Source organism: Schistocerca cancellata, chromosome 5 (genome assembly GCF_023864275.1).
Source record: "Schistocerca cancellata isolate TAMUIC-IGC-003103 chromosome 5, iqSchCanc2.1, whole genome shotgun sequence".
NCBI classification, from domain to species: domain Eukaryota; kingdom Metazoa; phylum Arthropoda; class Insecta; order Orthoptera; family Acrididae; genus Schistocerca; species Schistocerca cancellata.
Genome location: NC_064630.1, coordinates 721,636,473 through 721,658,275, shown reverse-complemented (window position 1 = coordinate 721,658,275; position 21,803 = coordinate 721,636,473). Strand labels below are relative to the sequence as shown.

The following is a 21,803-nucleotide window of genomic DNA, read 5'->3' as shown; positions in this document are numbered from 1 at the left end:
GTAGTCACATATTTAATTTTTTCCAGTCATTTCCAACCTTAATTGGCAAACAATACTGTTAATGGAATCATTGTACAAATTATTTTGTAACTGGTAACAATAACATTTCAATTCAGATTATACAAGAGACACAAGATAATTAAATGAGTTTACACCCAAATGCATGCATATGTGTTTCTTTTACATGCTGCTTGTCCTATGAGGGTAGTATATCTGGGAATGGGTTCAACTTATCTGGATTTGGAGTGACCATCAGCAATGAAAGTATTAGATATTCATTCTTATATTTTAACTTGTATTTGTCAGCTGAACTGCAGATGACCCCTTATTTTGGCAGATAAGTAGATACTTATCTGTCTCAAATGTTGTGGTATTTTTATATGTGTAAAGTTATATGTGGCCTAATAATGTAAACGGCTTACATGTTAAAGTAGATGTTTTACTTTTTCTGATAAAATGCTGCAAACAATTACTGATTACTACAAAATCACCCGTGTCTGTATTTTGTTCATTTGATGTACCCTACCTTACTAATCTACTTCTATTGACTCGTGTGCTTTCATAGTCTAAGTGGATTTCTGTGCTAGTAAGGTGAGCAACGAATTCAGCTCCACAACCAAGAGGAAAAATTTCCCACTGCCAGAACTGCCACATTAATTAAATGGACACCACTAACAAAAGTGACAGATAAATGTACGACTAGATTCTCCAAGACAAGTTTCTGAGTATCATCATGTATCCTTTTTATTTATTACATCAGGTTCCTAACAGATACTTCTCATACGGTGTGGGGAACATATTTAGAAAAATAAATATATTAGAAAATGTAGTACAATTTATTTGTCTCATATAAAATTGAACTTACAAATACAAATTAACAATTAAAATAAATGCATGAAAATCCAGGGCAGATGCCAAACACTCAAGTGCCGATGAAATGCATAGATAAATTTAAAGAATGATTAACATGGGTGCTCAAGACAAACAATATTATATCATATGAGATATTAAACATTTTCATACACTGAAAGTATCTACTTTTATACTATTGTTGATGAGTAACCAGGGCAGAGAGAAGGGTGATGACAATACCAACATTACAGAAAGAAAGAACACATTTTCTCTCTGAGCACCAGAGCATGCTTTTAATGTGAACAAGAGTGGCAGAGGATAGGAGTAATGCACGAGTGCACGAGTGCACGCACGCACGCACGCACGCACGCACGCACACACACACACACACACACACACACACACACACAAATTCTTTAAAAGTACATTGAATACACAATGGAATAAGAAAGCTGAATCTGGGATATGTGAAAAAATGAAAATATTCAAAAGAAAATACCTACTTTGCATTTCTAAACTTAAACATATTTACTTTTTCCATAGCAGCCACCCAATACAGTACTGATATGGCCTCATCATAATACTTTTAAACACATTCTCTTAACCAATACATCAAATGTATTTAGAAATTCTGCCCTGTCCTCTTAACATAACTACTTTCCACATATGCAGTCACTGCAGAGGACAAATCCCCCACAACACACACACACACACACACACACACACACACACACACAAGTAACAAAAGCTATACAATTATACAAACAAAAAGAGAGTTTTTCTGTGACCAAGAGGAAAAGAAACTTCTATATAATCACACAGCCTTCAAATTCTTGTAACGCAGTGTTGATATACATGAACCCTTGCCATGAAATGTTTGCTCAGATGCCAACCCATGAGATGTTTATCTGAGGAAGTCAAACTGATGACAGTTTGCACACAACTGATGTTACAGTCTGAAGCAAAATCAGCCATGTTAATGCATCCATGGGTACACAGTTTTATGAGACGAGTTTCATGTGGCCTGTTCATGAAAATACTGTAACACAAAATTTTAATAATGTTGATGTAGTTCATACACTTTGTTCGTAATGTGTGATGATTTTTAGATTGTGTTTACCATGCCTGTGGCAGAGACACTTCTCTCTACTCATTTCAACCCACTAAATTTCTCCTTGTTTGGAAAATTGTTCCTGCATTTGATTTATGGCACTCCACTGAAAACTGGAGTATCATAAAAATGTTCGTCATGTATTTGACAGTGTTGGTCATGTATGTAGAATGCTCGAGGGTATTAAAATGAATGGGCTTCATTTAATAAAGATGCTTCAAATCTGCTCACGTGGAAGAATTATGGTGACAGGATTGTACAAACAAGCCAGGTGCTATTAACTCTCTGTAGAGACTTGTTTTTGACCGAGGTTGATATACTTTCCTTCTAATTCATGGTCACAAGAACACTCTCTGAATATATTATGTATATGCAATGGACAATGATATGCAGTTCTCTCTCACACGTGCTTATGTAGCCATTTACATCATTCACCCCCCCCCCCTTCCCCCAAAAGCACACAAATAAAAAGAAAATTAATGGTATGAAATTACATGTACCATTCACAACTGCTCCTTATAAAACTTGTTCTTCAGTTATGAATATAATAGAGGGAAACATTCCTCGTGGGAAAAATATATCTAAAAAGAAAGATGATGAGACTTACCAAACAAAAGCGCTGGCAGGTCGATAGATACACAAACAAACACAAACATACACACAAAATTCAAGCTTTCGCAACCAACGGTTGCCTCATCAGGAAAGAGGGAAGGAGAGGGAAAGATGAAAGGATTTGGGTTTTAAGGGAGAGGGTAAGGAGTCATTCCAATCCCGGGAGCGGAAAGACTTACCTTAGGGGGAAAAAAAGGACAGGTATACACTCGCGCGCACACACACACACACACACACACACACACACACACACACACACACACACACACACACATATCCATCCGAATATATATATGGTATATGCGGATGGATATGTGTGTGTGCGCGCGCGAGTGTATACCTGTCCTTTTTTCCCCCCTAAGGTAAGTCTTTCCGCTCCCGGGATTGGAATGACTCCTTACCCTCTCCCTTAAAACCCAAATCCTTTCATCTTTCCCTCTCCTTCCCTCTTTCCTGATGAGGCAACCGTTGGTTGCGAAAGCTTGAATTTTGTGTGTTTGTTTGTGTGTCTATCGACCTGCCAGCGCTTTTGTTTGGTAAGTCTCATCATCTTTCTTTTTAGATATATTGTTGTTCAGTTATGCGGACATGAAATTTTAACCTCTTTTCAATTCCTTTAATATTTCAAAGCACATCTTAAGACTTGTCTTCTGTGGTTGATCACAGTACTGCACGTGACAGACTCAGTTGCTATGGATGTCTGCGCAGTAAACATCTGGCCTGCTGCAGTACATCAGTCTGAACTTTCTCATGCAACACTTTGGTATTTATCATAATCTGTGGAAGTGTGCGTGCTTCTTGTTTTCTGACACTTCTGTTATCTGGATTTATTTGAGTCCACAGTGACAGAAAGCTGGGTTCCAATCGCTTGAGGTTGATATTTCTGCTATGCAGCATCCAGTGCAGGTGAAGAGTAAGAAGGTACATTTCATCCACTTAAAATGTAAGTGGTAGCCTGTAGGTTTTACTTTCATAATGTGGTAGAACATTAGGTACTATGTTTTACTGTGTCATCCCCACTTTCCACTTCTTTTATTCTACTTGACGGTACTGATGTGTACATCCGCCTTAGTTTTTCATAATGCTTGTGATCCTGGAAAAATTAAAACGAAAGTAACAATATTTGAAATTATCTCACACAATACCATAATAAAGTAAAATGCACTTCTAATGCTAAACACCAAATATATGTAATATGTACTTACAAGTAATGAACCTGCAAAACGAGTTTTTGGTCTACCAAGAATGGAAAAAATGGAAAATGTGCCCTTCATAATTAATCAGTGAAGTTACCCTGTATTAATTTTGAGATCAGATGCATTAAGTGTGTGCTCTCTCTCTCTCTCTCTCTCTCTCTCTCTCTCTCTCAGCTTCTCCTGCGACATTGCATTGCTCCCTCCTTAACAGCATCTCAGTGTTACGTCCTCCTAGTCCGGGAAGGAGTCATCGGTGCTGCATACTATGACTCCTGATGGCTGATGTTCGCCCTGGCAGTGATCTTCTTAGAACTTCCCCTGCTGCTACGTTCTTTGTTACCTTTCCACTTGTTGCCTGTCGCTAGAGCTTCAAATTTACACTGGGTCGCAGGATCCTTATACGGCTTCATTCTAAGGATGTGGACTGTATCTTTGATCTTTCGTCGTCTTGTGTCAGGGTCGAAATCTTCAACTTCATAAGTAACATTAGACAGCTGTCTTACAACCTTATAAGGAGCAAAGTAGTGCCTGAGGAGCTCCTCAAAGAGACCAACCTTCCAATAGGAGTGAAGATCCAGAGGAGGTCACCAGGCTGGTAGACAACAGGGTGGTGGCACACATCATACCTTTGGCGATCGTTTTCTTGAGCTTTACAGAGGCTGGGATGACCATGTTATTCTTCAGTGGTATGCTTCTTTTACATTCCACTACAAGATCCATGGGTTGATGCATGGCATCACACATGGCAGCTACCTTTCTAGCGCTGACTGCAGGAATGATCACTTCATCCAGCACACAATCTCCACACACTCGGATGCGCATCTTCCTGTCCACAGTATCTCATCTCATCCAGCATAATCTCCGAGCGACCACAACCTATAATTGCTTGAGAAGCTTTCAAAAAGTCCCATCTGAGAAGGACCTCATGACTACATTCTTGTAAGACGATGAATTCTAAGGGCTGTGTATGGCCACTTATACTCACACGAATGACATCTTCCAGTAGGTTTTATGTATTTCCCATTAGCCACCTTCAGCAGAGATGTTTTGTTGTTGACGAATACGGTTTTTTGCAACTGGTGACGGTACTTCTCTGACATGACTGAATATGGTGCTCCTCAACAACAGAGTCCACATGAGCTTGGGCTGGTCGGCCATCCATGAGGATATTAACGTAGTTTCCGATCATTTTTGTAGTGATCGACGGCGGACGATTTTTCTCTTCGGCGGCCTCACCTCCAAGGAAGGTCGCACCCTTTAGTTTTCCAGGTTGCAGCAGCTAGGTGATTGGCTGGAGATTCTAAACAATGATGGAGACCTTGTTGGCAAGCATCCTCTCCAGCGGCTAGTTTGTGGCGATGGTGACCTACGTCCTCGTGCACCCACATCTTCTTGTTCATCTTCATCGACCCGGAATTGGCGTCGGCTAAGATCGGTCTGCTGTCTTTTGGCACGGGCATCATCAAATATCCACCGCCTTTCTCGACAACAGCGCACCACATGTCCCGGTCGTCCGCAGTGGAAACATACTGCGTTGGTTATCCTGGGTCTTCCATGGCATATAAACAGGTTCCTCATGCGACATTGTAGGAACGTAACTGTACCTGGGTCTCGAATTTTTTACCGTTTTAAAGGGAAATGAAGGACGAGAGATTGGGTTCAATGTCTGTTCCACTTCCTCCCTTATGACCTCTTAAAGCGTCTCCGTTTTTTGCTCACCATGCAATCCAAGTGCCTTTTGAACTTCCTCTCTCACTTTCTGACAAAGAACACTTGTGAAATCAGTTTCTTCCTCTATCACAGACTTCGATACAACATTTGGAAGTCATTCATAGTTCTTACATGTAATTCTTTTTTATGCATTGTCTCGATATACTGGCACCATTTTATAAAGTCGTCTGCTGTCGAAACCTCCTTCAGGAGTAGGGCTTGATACATGTCCTCAGCAACACCCTTCATGAGATGTGCAACCTTGTCTTCCTCCTTCATTCTAGGATCCACTATTTTACAGAGCTCCAAGACGTCTTGAATGTAGGATGCGGTAGTTTCTCCTGGACGCTGTGCCCTGCACTTTAATTTATCTTCAGCCTTGCACTTCTGTCGCCGTGTGTTGCCGAAATACTTGTGCAGTTCCGCCTGGAATACTTCCCAGCTTGTGAACTTCTCCTCGTTGTTCTCATACCATTGCTTGGCAGTGAACTCCAAGTATCAAAATACGTTAGCCAAACACACGGTGTCATCCCATTTGTTAAATTTGGCTATATGCTTATATACCTTCAGCCGCTTGTTTGGATCTTGGCCATCGTCACCAGAGAACCCAGAAGGATATCTGATGTGGTGGCACACAGCTGCTGTCATCGTGATGTCTACTACTTCTTCTTCTGCCTCTAAGAGATTGCAATCTGTTGAATATGGCTCGAACTCGGGTTTCTCGCCACTTAAACGGCAGCTCTGTTGTGGCCTGACAGGAGAGACTGTGTCGTCGATAATGTGCGGTATCACAAGTTCCAATATCCAGCGCCTCCACCAGAATAATGTCACATAGATAAAGGTGTAAGTAGAAGAATAACGAACACTAAGTGCACTTCCATGAAGGTTTATTCAGCACTTGCACATATGCGAGTGTGGAGCAAACTGCCTCCGGCCAGAGCACATATTGTATATATACAGAACATTCCAGTACAATGATTTTTACCAATTGTGGATACTTCTAGAATGAACTCGAACCGAATATAGAAATTAAAATTGTACAGTCCACGTGAGTTTTGAACTCACGACCTACGATGCAACAGTTTAGTACCGTATCCACTACACCACGGTGCTACTCAGTTTCTTCTGCGACAATATCATGCCAACTTTTGCCAAATTTTATTGCTTTATATACATTCTGTGTATAAAGATGGCAGTTATAAGAGTTGAGGGGCATGAAAGGGAAGCAGTGGTTGGGAAGGGAGTGAGACAGGGTTGCAGCCTATCCCTTATGTTATTCAATCTGTATATTGAGCAAGCAGTAAAGAAAACAAAAGAAAAATTCTGAGCAGGAATTAAAATCCACAGAGAAGAAATAAAAACCGAGTTTCGCCGATGACATTGTAATTCTACCAGACAGAGCAAAGGACTTGGAAGAGCAGTTGAACGGAATGGACAGTGACTAGAAAGGAGGATATAAGGTGAATATCAACAAAAGCACAACGAGGATAATAGAATGTAGTCGAATTAAAACTCAGGTGATGCTGAGGGAATTAGATTAGGAAATGAGACACTTAAAGTTATAGATGAATTTTGCTATTTGGGGAGCAAAATAACTGCTGATGGTCGAAGTAGAGGGGATATAAAATGTGGACTGGAAATGGCAAGGAAAGCGTTTCTGAAGAAGAGAAATTTGTTAGCATTGAGTATAGATTTAAATGTCAGGAAGTCGTTTCAGAAAGTATTTGTGTAGAGAGAAGCCATGTATGAAAGTGAAATATGGATGATAAATAGTTTAAACAAGAAGAGAATAGAAGCTTTCAAAATGTTGTGCAATGGAAGAATCCTGACGATTAGATGGGTAGATCACATAACCTATGAGGAAGTATTGAATAGAATTGGGGAGAAGAGAAATTTGTGGAACAACTTGACTAGAAGAAGGGATCGGTTGGTAGGACATGTTGTGAGGCATCAAGGGATCACCAATTTAGTACTGGAGGGCAGTGTGGAGGGTACAAATCGTAGAGGGAGACCGAGAGATGAATACACTAAGCAGATGCAGAAAGATCTGGAAGTTGCAGTACGTACTAGGAGATGATGAAGCTTGCACAGGATAGAGTAGCATGGAGAGCTGCATCAAACCAGTCTCTGGTCTGAAGACCACAACAACAACACACATATTCAGTTGGTAGCAATTGCTGAAAGTTTGATGCAATGGGTTATTTCAAAGCAAACTGTAAAAATTTGAAAATTGGCTGCAATTTTTAAACAAAAAATGGTATTCTGACAGCTTTCCCCCCGAATATGCTTTCGGACACGTAGTTTCTGAATACATGTTAGAATTGTCCAATTAAATTTTTGTAAATTAATTTAATTTTACTGTTAAATTGAAAAAAAATATTTTGGAAAATTGCACCATTCTGAAAAACACTGAAAAAATTACAAAGTGATCTACAAATAATAAAGTTTCATCACACAAAAAATCAGTTTTGAGAAATGAATGGCACTGGGGGAAACAAATTTTTTATAAGAGGCATTAACAACATAGGTACACATTACAATATACAAACTCAACACAAATTGCAATATATGAAACAAAATTACACATTAAATATAGAGTAAGGTGTACATCACATGACATGTGAACACTTCCTTACCACTGCCATATCCAAATTAAATCAATGTAAAACTACATCACATTTTGTTTACTATATTTAAGCATTTCGTCAAAAGCCAATATTGTCAACACTGCACAAAATGCTGGTGCTGAGACACTGATGCTTAGATAATATTTTTTTTGTGTGAGAACCACTTTTCTTCCACCACCTTAGATGACTCTTTGCTCAGAGAATAAGTACTGCCTGTTGCTGTGGTGATATGAACTTCACACAGAATATCAGAGAAAGAAACATCACAAACATCATTATCAGGCGAATAGAAGGGCGGGGGTGGTCCAAGAGGTTGCATGAAGCTTACTACTACATCTCCTCCTTCACAATTCACTTTCGCAACAATTCCCAAATACCAAGAAGAGTCATACGCACATGCAACATAGCAGTTGGGCTGCACAGTGCATTCTGGCATTAGTGGCAGAAATGCATCTGAGAAATCATGCATGGTACTAAAATCGGTATCACAGCTCAGCCTTTTTGCTCCGATCTTGGCTGGTAATATTTGTACAATGTGATGCATAGATCATGTTCCAGGAATTGGTTTTGCACTTGTGAAGAGCTGAGAAAGATAATGTCCGACTTGTACCCATTCATCTTTTGAAATAAAGAGAACAGAAATGCCTTGCAGGTTCTCGCAACAGAATTCAAGAACTTGTAAAGCTGTAATTATTTGATCTTTATAAACTCTTTGCAAACTTGTTTTTGTGACAAGTCTTTTAACAGTGCCACCAATACCCCCACAGAAAGATTTGCCATGGCTGGTAGCAAAAAAGGACCAGCTGCACTTTATGTTGAAGTCGTGTTCATGGTAGCAGATATTTCTGAAATTCTTACTATTTTTATATTGTGCAGCACAACCATCAGCGAAACATTCTACATACGCAATATGAATTTCTGGAAATTTGCACTTAAAAAAATTCAATACAGTCTTATGAATCTGGTACCACAAGGCAACATCATGTTCTAGATAATCAGAAACAATACAAATACGTTTTGTTTGCAACTGTTTGTCCTTTTTGTAATATATATGGAAAGAGTGAAGAGTGCAGCTGCCATTGTTCCAATGGTACCCCTGCACTTCACCTTGAACAACAAAATTGAGATTTTCACTGAAATCCATTAAAATTAACACTGATCCTTCAGCAAGCTTCTCCTTCTTCATTTTCAAATAATCAGATTGTGATTGAGAAATAAAAGAGTGTGGCGTAAATTTTTCAATTTTCTCAATTAGTGTGTCACAGAATTCTGATACAGAAGTGGTTTGAACACCCAGACTAAGCATACAGGCTCGTTTACTTATATCACATATTATTTTAATTTATCTTGGTCAGTTCCTTTTTTCTGCTCGTCAATCAATAAAATACCCTCCTCCATTAAGGAGCTCTTGCTTGTCGTACCAAATATTCAGAAACCCACAATTTGGAACTGACTTTCTGTTGAGATCAAGTTGGTGGCACAAGAGTAAGTAACTGATTTTTTTTTCACAATTATTTGCATTTTCAATTTTCTGTTTGATTTTGTCCACCAGATCATCATGATGTTATTTCCTTTTCTTCCAGTTCTATCAAATCACTGTCAGGGATAGTGCTTGCACCAGCAGCCAGCTCAACTTGATATGTATGTGAAATTTTAGTTTTCAGAGCCCCAGCTGCTGATTCCAATTTTCGTTTGGCTGCTGCATACGAAATATGTAAGCAACTGGATGCAGCTTTGCAGGATATACTCCTAAGCTCGTTAAGCCAGTATGGAGCACAGATTTTTCAGGAGTCTGCACCTTCACATTACTGTCATTTATATAGTCTGGTGGTGAGCCATCAATTTCTTGTTTTTCATTAATAAGTTTGACACAGGTTGGGCACATTTTCTCCTCAGGAAAAACGCTAAAGCCTCTCATTTTGAGGGTCTTTGCCTCTTCTGAACTAATTTCACGCATTCCAGATGAAACAGATCATTTATGGCACTTGAAGGGATCACAGAAAATTTTCTTATGTAGAGAGAATCTGCACAGATTGTTTTTGTGTTTAACACACACACATGAAACACTTAAATCACAGTATGAATGACTGATGCTTCGCCATAAGAAGTTCTTGTTCTTCACTGGTCAGTTCATTCACACAAATCAGGACATTATCAGATATATCTTGCAGATGCTGTCCAAGAAAACGCTGCCTACTTGTACTTTCCAAGCATAAACAAGGGTCAACATCAACAGAGATATCTGATCCTACTGTCAGGGAAAATGGTATCCTTTAAACTAGTGAGTGAATAAAATAGAAAATGATTAATACATCAACTACTGTTATGGTTATTTTGCTGTAAACATGAGAGCTGCATTTGATGCAAACTTGTGGCCTTTATCCCCAACCTGGATTTACTTCATATAGGCAAATTAAATATACCTGTGACCTTATCTGCTCACTGTAATACTTAAATCAGGTGATTTCTACATCAAACTGATTGCTGATAACAGTACATACCATTCTACTTAATATTTTGCAAAATAAAGAATAAAAATGAGAATGGGCTATCGTGTATACAGAATTACCTTTTCTGAGATGGAAGGACGTATTTTTGCAAGTGCCACAGCAAAATGCTCTGCAGTGACAGCTAGATTGCCTTCTGCATCAGCCTGTTTCAAATGTTCCTTGAGAGACTGAACTGCAGCCTCTCTGACAAGGGCAGCAAGATCTGCACCGGTGTAGCTGTGACATCTGTCACTTTTTCCCAAAGATTCCAGATCCACATTATCAGCAAGACGAGGTTTCGTTCCATTCTGTAAAATGTTTAGAATATATTTAAGTCATTGGGTTTTGTGTTGGACCTTTTTGTGCTACACGCCAAACCAATATTTTAAGAAAAATGAAAATGATAAGCCAGTGTTACTGTGAAGAACCCAAAGCACTCTTATAAATTAACGTAAATACATTAGGACGATAAATAGTTTGCACAAGAAGAGAATAGAAGCTTTCAAAATGTGGTGCTACAGAAGAATGCTGAAGATTAGATGGGTAGATCACACAACTAATGAGGAGGTATTGAATAGAATTGGGGAGAAGAGGAGTTTGTGGCACAACTTGACAAGAAGAAGTGACCGGTTGGTAGGACATGTTCTGAGGCATCAAGAGATCACAAATTTAGCATTGGAGGGCAGCGTGGAGGGTAAAAATCATAGAGGGAGACCAAGAGATGAATACATTAAGCAGATTTAGAAGGATGTAGGTTGCAGTAAGTACTGGGAGATGAAGAAGCTTGCACAGGATAGAGTAGCATGGAGAGCTGCATCAAACCAGTCTCAGGACTGAAGACAAAAACAACACCAATGAAAAGCAAACTGAACATATTAAACCCGCCACCTTCCAAGAAGTAAAAAACACACATTCTAAGGACAAAAAATTATTAGGCATGTGCAGAAGACCAGGTTTTTATTGAAGGTGGAAGTACTGAAGTGAGAAAGTCACGATCTTCCTACATATGCCTTCAACAAAAGAAGTTTATAACCAAACAACTCCCTGAATTATGGACCATGGCCACTATACATCCATTACACAAGAAGAGTGATAAGAGTAATATGGACAACTATAGAGGAATTCTCTCCTACAATGCACCTACAAGATTTTATCCAAGAGCCTAATTTTATCCAAGAGCCTATGAGGAAGATTCAAGGAAGAATAACAGTTATGGAAATATCAAGGAGGTTTCAGACCATGGACAAGCTGTACAGAGTACATAATTAGATTAAAATTAATTGCAGTGTATTACAGGAAATGGAACAAAGCTCTGGCAACAACATTTGCAGACTTTAAGAAAGTATAACATTGTCACCACATACCTTCAGTACTAAAAATTATAAAGAATCTAAGACTTCATCCAAAACTAACTAAACTAACAGAAATTACTGTAACCAACACCAAATCAAAAGTTAAGTTTACAGGAGAAATTTCTGAAGTGTTCCTCATACAAACAGCCTTAAGAGTGGGTGATTGCCAATCAGCATTACTATTTCACTATGTACTGGAATGTGTGGTACAAGCACAAGCCAAACAACATAACAACTCGAAGTTCCAAAAAATGATATAAGTTTAAACTGTTTGGGATTTATTCGGGCACTCTCACCCCTTGCCTGCAATGTTGAAAAGAATCTGACAAGTTAAATTGCAACAAGAAATGACAGAGAAAATTGGCCTTCAAATACAGTTTGAAAAAACAGAAATTGTGTTAATTCGTCCACCAATTGCACACAGAATTACAACAGAAAAAAGGAAATCAAAATCGTTGATAAATATTTATGTAAAACAATAACTTACAACCCAAATGAGAAGCAGACATGGTAAAACATAAAATAAAATGGAACAAAGCAAATTACATACTCAAGAATGTCTATTGATAATTGAAAAATTGAAACATTATAAAATAATGTAAGATTAGATAGGTTGCTACTTACCATAAAGATAACATGCAGACAGGTACACTTGCATATAAGCTTTCGGGCACAGCCTTTGTCAGAAAAAGAGAAACACACACCATTCGTTCACACAAGCAAGCATATCTCATGCACACATAATCATTAACTCTGGCCAGAATAGTACCATTGGCATTCTGGCCTGAGCTGCCGGAAATGGCGGTCATTGCACTATGTCATCAAAAGTATCCCAACACCCCCAAAACATACATTTTTCATATTAAGTGCATTGTGCTGCCACCTACTGCCAAGTACTCCACATCAGTGATCTCAGTAGCCATTAGACATCGTGAGAGAGCAGAATGGTGTGCTCCACAGAACTCATGGACTTTGAACGTGGTCAGGTGATTGGATGTCACTTGTGTCATATTTCTTTATCGAGATTTCCACACTCCTAAACATCCCTAGGCCCACTGTTTCCGATGTGATAGTGAAGTGGAAACGTGAAGGGACACGTACACCACAAAAGCGTATAGGCCGACTTCGTCTGTTGACTGACAGAGACCGCCAACAGTAGAAGAGGGTCGTAATGTGGGTCGAGTGGCTGCCGGTAAATGCCAAATGACACCTCACTTGGTGTTGAGTGTAAACATTGGACGATTGAACAATGGAAAAACGTTGTGTGGAGTGACGAATCATGGTATACAATGTGGTGATCCGATGGCAGGGTGTGGGTATGGCGAATGCCCGGTGAACGTCGTCTGCCAGCGTGTGTAGCGCCAACAGTAAAATTTGGAGGCGGTGGTGATATGGTGTGGTTGTGTTTTTCATGGAGGGGCTTGCACCCCCTGTTGTTTTGCATGGCACTATCACAGCACAGGCCTACCTTGATGTTTTAAGCACCTTCTTGCTTCCCACTGTTGAAAGAGGAATTTGGGGATGGCAACTGCATCTTTCAACATGATCGAGCACCTGTTCATAATGCATGGCCTGGGGCAGAGTGGTTACTCGACAATAACATCCCTGTAATGGACTGGCCTGCACAGAGTCCTGACCTGAATACTATAGAACACCATTGGAATGTTTTGGAATGCTGACTTCATGCCAGGCCTCACTGACCAACACTGAGACCTAGGTATACTCAGTGCAGCACTCTGTGAGGAATGTGCTGTCATTCCCCATGAAACCTTCCAGCACCTTATTGAACGTATGCCTGCCAGAGTGGAAGCTGTTATCAAGGCTAAGGGTGGGCCAACACCATATTGAATTCCAGCATTACTGATGGAGGGCGCTATGAACTTTTAAGTCATTTTCAGCGAAGTGTCCAGATACTTTTGATCATATAGTGTATTTGTAAGGTGTGCTTGCTTGTGTGAATGAATGGTGTGTATTTGTCTTTCTCTGATGAAGGCTGTGGCTAAAAGCTTATGTGTAATTGTCTTTTAACTGTGCCTGCCTGCAACTCAGCATGTCATCTTTGCGGTAAGTAGCAATCTATCTATTCCCACATTGTTGATATTCCTAACTGGAGCTTTAACATTATAAAACAGTTACACAACCAGAAAAATACGCAGCTTAAACCATCTTTAAAAAACTAAGACAGTAGAAATTGCCAGAATACTTAAAATGAAAAATAATACTTAGGACATGTATAAATAAACAACATTAACTAGATGGACACCAGATAACAGCTTCAGATGAAACACTGTACAAGGAAATAGAACTGGTAATGAGCATGATCAGCAAGAAATACATCTCATTCTTGGTCATCTCAGCAGAACATCAGAAAACAGGATTTAACAAAAAACAGGAAAATTGTGGAATAGTCAGAGCAATGTTAAATGGATTGCAGAAATTAAAGAAGGTCATCTTCGACAATTTTGGTGATAACTAGAAACAGATATCAGAATAAATGCAACAATAAAATCAAAATCTCAAGCTAAGTATGGAGCAACAAGTAATGTAATGATAAATAATGACACAGCAATACATTTAAAAAATTAGAAAATATTTCTTGATAATGGAGAAAAGAGATATGCTGTTCATACCTTGGTGAGAGCACGTAGTATATCTGTTCGGTCCTGTGGACCTGGTAGTCCTACATACACAATTTTGTCAAGACGGCCAGGTCTTAGGACTGCTGGATCTATGATGTCTGGCCTATTTGTAGCTGCCAGTAAGAAAACTCCTCGTCGACTTTCCACACCATCCATTTCTGTGAGCATCTGATTAACAACCCTCATACTAGCGCCACCCTAGAATTTGATAAGTCTCATGGTAACACCAATAACAATATAGTATTCATGCATAACAGTATTTGTATGGCACAGTAAAATGAGTAAAAATTAATCATTACAATGTGATATTTGCAAGGCAATTTTTTATTAAATTAAAAACTAAAAATTACATATAAATGAAATGAAATGATTGTATGGCATTGTTGGCCAGAAGGCCCCATGCGAGGGAGTTCGGGCCGCCGTATTGCAAGTCCTTTTTAGTTGACACCACTTCAGTAACTTCAGAGTCAATGATGATGAAATGATGATGGACACACAACACCCAGTCATCTCGAGACAGAGAAAATCCCTGACCCCCCGGGAATCAAACCTGGGACCATGTGCGCGGGAAGTGAGAACGCTACTGCAAGACCATGAGCTGCGGACATTATTTATAAGTTTGTATGACACAAATTTAAGAACTTCAGACAGCAACAAGGTGGTAGACAGAAAAAAGTGTATAGAAATGATTTTATTTCACCAAGTCAGAAGACAAGATTATGTACAAATGAAGCAAAATATAATGAACAATATACTATAGGAGAGGATGCCATTGCATCACTGTACAAGAAATCGTTTCCAACAATAATTAAGAATATTGGTAAGATATTAATAATGATCTATGAAACAGTAAATGTACTGTAAAGATAGTATATGAATTTATAGCTAGCTTAAAGTAAGTATGCATGAATTCGGATTTCACAAGAACTGATTTCCAAAGTACTATTTAATATGACAAGAAATGAGGTTTACAACACCAGCTTTAAGGTATCATAACTGGCTACTGAACGTGTTGTTCAAAACTGTACAGGTAGCAGCTCTCAGCTTTTACAGAAGGTGATGTACCATATGGAAGTAATGAAAACAAACAACTTATGCCAATCAAAGCTGAAATTTGAGACAATCTTTCATTCAACAATTGACAGTGGTGGCCTACATCAAACTAGTCAGGAGACTGACTGGTGAGGTACAGAATGTCAGATGTGTGTGCATTCTTATGAGTCCACTCTGTTGTTAACTTCTTTTACGCTGTATTGCTGGTAATATTACAAAATGTAAGTAACAACATAGAAATGTTGTCCACCTATTTTTAGTTAGAAAATTTATTTATAGTAATTGTCATACAATTAGAAGCCTTTATCACTGACCAAAGTTAATTACTGAATGAAGTTTTTTTTATTTTATTTTTTTATTTTTTATCTTTTTTTTTTTTTTTTTTTTAAAAAAAGGTGGATGACGAGCCAACTGTTGAAATGATTGGACAAAGAGCTTGCTAATGAAGATTGACTCTAGATTGGTACAATCTTTGAAAGTGATCACAATTCTGAAAGTGAGTTGTGTTTGGATGAAACTATGATTGTTGATAACTTTGACTTGTATATTATGAAAGATGGCAGGCAATGGAGCCATCACCCTCTCAATTCAAAACAGGAGAGTAAAAAAGAGCTGAACATAAATCTGTCAAGCAATTACTGTGAGTCATAGGTGAAGCAAAAAATGTCAAGTGTTCAACTGGTTGTTTACAGCTTTTTTTCATAGATGAAAGTTTAGAAGAAATTGTTTGCTTTACTAATATTTACATATCTACCATTCATCTTAAATATTCCCGAGAAAGGGATGCTGCAGACATTTAACATTACATGATCAAGTCATATTCAGAATTTGTTTTCTTGGCAGGTGCTCTACGAACATCACACACAAATTTACAAGATCTCTGGGCTGCAGATGGTACAGGGGTGGTGTGCTTCAGACTTTCAATGGGCATAAATGGATTTTGTTTCTTGTTGACAGATTTAATGATGTCAGAAACAGAGGTCATTGAAAAGAAACATACAAATTAGTCGCTGTTTGATTCTAGATTGATCAGTTCGATGAGAACTGCTAGAAACATTACAGTTTATCAGAACTAGTTACAGTGGACAAAATGCTGGATCCATTAAGGGGAAGATGTGGATTTGTACAATACCTTCCATCAAAACTGGCAAGATATGGTATAAAAATTTTTGCACTTACAGATTCGTAGATGTTTTATACTAGTAATTCAGAAATATACCGCGGGAAACTGGTGGATGGACCACATCTCTGTGACAACACACCACATGCTATTGTCAAAAGAATGGCAAAATGCACATCCAAATCCAGTAGAAATATAATGTGATAATTGGGTCACATCAATTCCACTTGCAGATGACTTGTTGAAAAATGACAAACTGATGGTGGTTGGAATAATTCGTGAACATAAATGTGAAATTTCTCCTTTTATGACAGTAGCAAAAAATCATCCTTTGGAATCCAGCATTTTCTAATTTAGGAAGAATATGACAGTTGTTTCATACATACCTGAGGGGAAACAAGGTTGTTCTGGTACTGTCTCCTTTAAATGATGATGATACTATTGGCAATGATTCGGAGAAGTCTAAGCCAGAAATTGTAACTTTTAATAATGGTATCAAATCCAGTATGGATAAAATTGATGAAATGAAATGTACGTACTCTCTGACAAGAATTACCAGAAGACAACCATTTATGTTGTTTTCCTCTCTTCTGAATATTGCTGGAATCAATCTATCTGTAATCTACAAGAGTAATTCAAACTCATCCATTCCCAGAAAAGCCTATCAGGAAGTTCTTGCCAAAAAATAGTTGCATGATTATTTGGCACCAAGGGTCAATCAGCTAAATACGCCCGCAAACATCAAGAACCATATCATAGAAATTTTGGGATTACTGAAAGCTGAATTTCCTCCTAGAGCACCACAAGGAACTAGTTGAGAGAGATGTTACTTCTGTAATAGGAAGAAAAACAGACCAATAAGATTTTGTTTCCATGTGTAGAGTAAATTTGTGAGCCTGGAACATGTGGCAGTATACCCCTGCAATCAGTGCAATTAAAATAGCAACCATCGTGAATGATTTGCTTGAAACTGACAGCGAGCCTATAAAGAACCATTATTCTAAACTATTTTTCTGAAGATAACTGTTGATTAACCCTTGAGCAGGTGTGCCTATGTATAAAGCGTGTTAACCATAAATAACGTTGCCTTATATTGATCAATTGTGGTTTTACAATAGTGAGCCAGTATCTACTCATTCCTTATTGGCTTAAGCTAACATACTGATAAGTTTTGTTGCCATATGTCCAATTGAGCTGCAGTAATATAAAATAAATAGTGAGCTAGGTAAGAAAAAATTTATGATCCTTAAAGATAATGACCAGATTCCGAGCTAGCAGCAGAACCCCACAATGACGCAGTTGTCTACAAGATAACAGACTGTCACCTAATTTCATTACCTCAATGCTACCCTTAAACTTACTTCTAATATTTATGTTTACATCAAATTAATTTTATTCTGCACTGTTAAGAACAAAACATTTTTGTGCTTGGGGGGGGGGGGGGGGGGGGGGGGGGGGGACGGGGACGTGCGACCACCTGCAACAACCCCCTCACATGTTGTTATTGTTGCCCTCTGCTTTACTTATTTTTTTAAGTCTTGGATGTTCATGTACTTAAAACATGTTCTAGAAACAGATATTATGAAGGACAGTACCAAATGACACAGACCAAACAAGTAATAAATTTTGAGAAGTGGCTCCTCCTACCTCATTTGCAATATAACACTGTTGATGGCCAATTGTAGTAAACATCTTAAACAGGTAGAGAGAAATGCATCTCTTTCTTTCCAAACACACATGGAAGAAAGATTACCTGATCATTAATCACAGTCCCAGTTTCTGTTAAATTTCACAGTGGCATAATGTACAGTGACAGGTACATGAACTTAGTGAATTGCAGTACAATAAACAACATTAATGTCACTGTCGGGTAACTAGAGTTTGTAGATCATTGGTGCTTTTAGGCTGTGAGTGTACAACTTCATACACAACGAATGGTAAAGAGAGGTTGGCTACAGAGTGGTGTGGCAACTGTTGTAGGAAAGCTGTACAGAAGCAGTAATGATTAGCAAACAAGTTATCACAAGAAACAGAAGATTTACTTTACTTGTATTTCTCAAAGTGTACAAAGACTCATTACAAATAATTCAGCGAGAAACAAGAGACCAGCTATCAATGTCAATAAGAATGAGGCTCTCTGTACTAAAGCATGAACTATGCTGTCGGAGCCACGAATAAGTGGCGTCTGCATAGTGGCACATTGCAAAGTGGCTCTGAATGTGAGTGAGCTGCGTGGCTGCCACCAGCCATCTTCCAATGCAGCAGCAAGTGTTGCTCGTAGTCCAGGGCAGCTGAGGCACGTATCAGTGGGTGTGCTCCACTGGGTGCACCAGATCCCATGCGACCGCTGTCAACAAGTGACGGTAAATAGCAGTTCTATTGCCAACTTCGACACTCGCTGGGTGGTATCGATACGCAAACCACAGGTTAGGCATCAACTAGCTTGCCCAAGATTTAAGATACAAAAATATTACTCAGAATTTCACTTTAACCAACACACAGGTGGACACTGACTTTCAATCGAACCAAAATTATGATGTTATCCGAAAGCTTGCCTATCGTGGACTCTAATGTGATCCGACACAAAAATGTTACTCGTGTGTTTGCAAGTTGCAGACTGCCAATCTTGAGGAAGGGGTGACTAATGACAGGCCTAACAATATGATGTGACTTCCGAAGCTACTCAATGCTTCGAAATTTGGCTAGGTTACATTTTACTATTTTGCGTGGACTCTAAGACTTCACTACTGTTTGGTTTATGAGAAACATTTCAGGTTAGTAATTCACAGAAATATACTGAATATTATTATTGTGTGTTGTCTGGAATACCCTATTTATGAGTATGTCATACACCTGAAATAAACATTTTATGATTCTAATTATTCTAAATTTTAATTACTGTCTGAATTAATTAGTGGGATATGTTCGATTCAGAAAAAAATACAGCCATCTACACTACTACACTGAGGTGACAAAATTCATGGGATAATGATATGCACATATACAGATGGCGGTAGTATTGCATACACAAGGTATAAAACGGCAGGGCATTGACAAAGCTGTCATTTGGGTTCAGATGATTAATGTGAAAAGGTTGCTGACGTGATTACGGTTGCATGATGGGAACTAACAGACTTTGAACGTGACATAGTAATTGAAGCTAGGTGCGTGTCAAGAAAACCAAATTTCAGGCATTTCCTCTCACCACAGGCAACGCAGTGGCTGACGACCTTCACTTAATGACTGACAGCAGCAGCAGCATTTGTGTGGAGTTGTCAGTGTTAACAGATGAGCAACAATGTATGAAATAACCACAGAAATCAATGTGGGGAGTACGACAAATTGATTCATTGGGATAGCGCAGAAAAATTTGGTGTTAATTGGGTATGGTGCCATATTTATGGGTGCGAGTGCATTTGCTAACAGCATGACACTGTCTGCAGCGTCTCTCCTGGGCTAATGACCATATTGGTTGGATCCTAGATGACCGGAAAACTAGCCTGATCAAATGAGTCCCAAGTTCAGTTGGTAAAAGCTGATTGTAGGTTTCAAATATGGTGGCGACCCTATGAAGCCAAGGACCCAAACTGTCAACAAGGCACAGTGCAAGCTGGTGGTTGCTCCATAATGGTGTGGGCTATGTTTACGTGGACAGGACTGGGTCCTCTGGTCCAACAGAACTTATCATTGACTGGAAATAGTTTTGTTCGCTACTTGAAGACCATTTGCAGCTAGTCATAGACTTTATGTTCCCAAACAACGACGGAATTTTTCTGGGTGACAACACGCTATACCATCAGGCCACAATTGATTTGAAGAACACTCCGGGCTATTCAGGGGAATGATTTGGCTATCTAGATCACCCAACATATATCACATTGAACATCTATGGGACATAATCGAGAGGTCAGTTTGTGCACAAAGTCCTGCACTGACAACACTTATGCAATTATGGACAATTATACAGGAGCGTAGCTAAATATTTCTGCAGGGGTCTTCCGACGATAAGTTACTGCGCTTCACTGCATAACAGGATGTTCAACACAATATTAAGATATCCCGTAACTTTTGTCACCAAGTATAAACCAAGACAAGTCATAGTTTAAGGTTGTAACCAAAATTATGGGAAAGTTCTTTATGAATTTACTTTAAGTTTTCACATATTATTCCAATAAAATTTGTACGCCATAGAAAACAGTATTATAGCCGAAATTGACCTATAGTGGAAAATGAACAGTAACTACAGTCCATAGCAGAAATGTAATTTCAGAAATCTTTTTACAGCTGTGGTCCCTGCAAGAAGCAAACACAATTAAAATATCAAATGTAACACAACTGATTAGACAATGACAATGACAGTATCACATACTGTAAGTGCACCATTATTATGTGATGAGACCTTGAAGCCCTGAGTCTGAACAGTATCACAATGACAGGTTTGTTCCCAGCAGCTAATTAGCAGGAAACGTACCCTACAAGAAAACTTGTACATACCCGAGTTTCTCTCTCTACCAAACGAATAAGAACAAGTAAAAAATTATTTGGCTGAGCAATGAAAGTTTATGCTTTAAGATAAAAATTTGTTTTACATTCTGACAGTTCCCCTATTTTAGGTCAATGCATTTTATCCCAGGGACAAGATTCTAGACCTGAAGAAGGAATCAAAACATTTTCCAGACACTAATTTCTTTAGATGCTACAATAGGTGGAGGTCAGTTGGTGCTATATTTAATGACTAGATTAAACATGTCATCAATTGACATTTCCATGTTTTCAGTTTTTCTGCTGGCAAAAACATCTTCACGAGAAGGCATACTGTCTTCACAAAATGTGACTTGTTTTTCATGCAAAATGAAACTCTTCTTATGTATTTTTCATCCAGTTTGTTCAGATAACTCATATAGTATTTACTCATTGCCTTACCATTTGCAGACAAGGAAACAGTTGCCAAAACCTTTTTTTGGCAGATCAAATCTGCTTTGCATTTACTGATGCAAGGCCGCTGAGTACCACCCACTGCTGTGAGTGCTGTTTTATTTATC

The 21,803-nt window shown here is 38.7% G+C and overlaps 1 protein-coding gene across 2 annotated transcripts in view; it reads right to left on the bottom strand.

Moving 5' to 3' along the window:
- Positions 1-3,025: 3,025 nt before the first annotated feature.
- Positions 3,026-21,803, bottom strand: part of LOC126187775 (nuclear valosin-containing protein-like) — a 167,519-nt gene continuing 148,741 nt past the window's right edge. For both annotated transcript variants that reach the window (XM_049929043.1, XM_049929042.1), the window contains exons 13-15: positions 14,580-14,786; positions 10,678-10,905; positions 3,026-3,668 (exon numbers count right to left, since the gene is read on the bottom strand). In XM_049929043.1, coding sequence (XP_049785000.1) covers positions 3,564-3,668; positions 10,678-10,905; positions 14,580-14,786 — 540 coding nt within the window. In that variant the 3' untranslated portion in view covers positions 3,026-3,563. The remainder of the gene's footprint in view (positions 3,669-10,677; positions 10,906-14,579; positions 14,787-21,803) is intronic.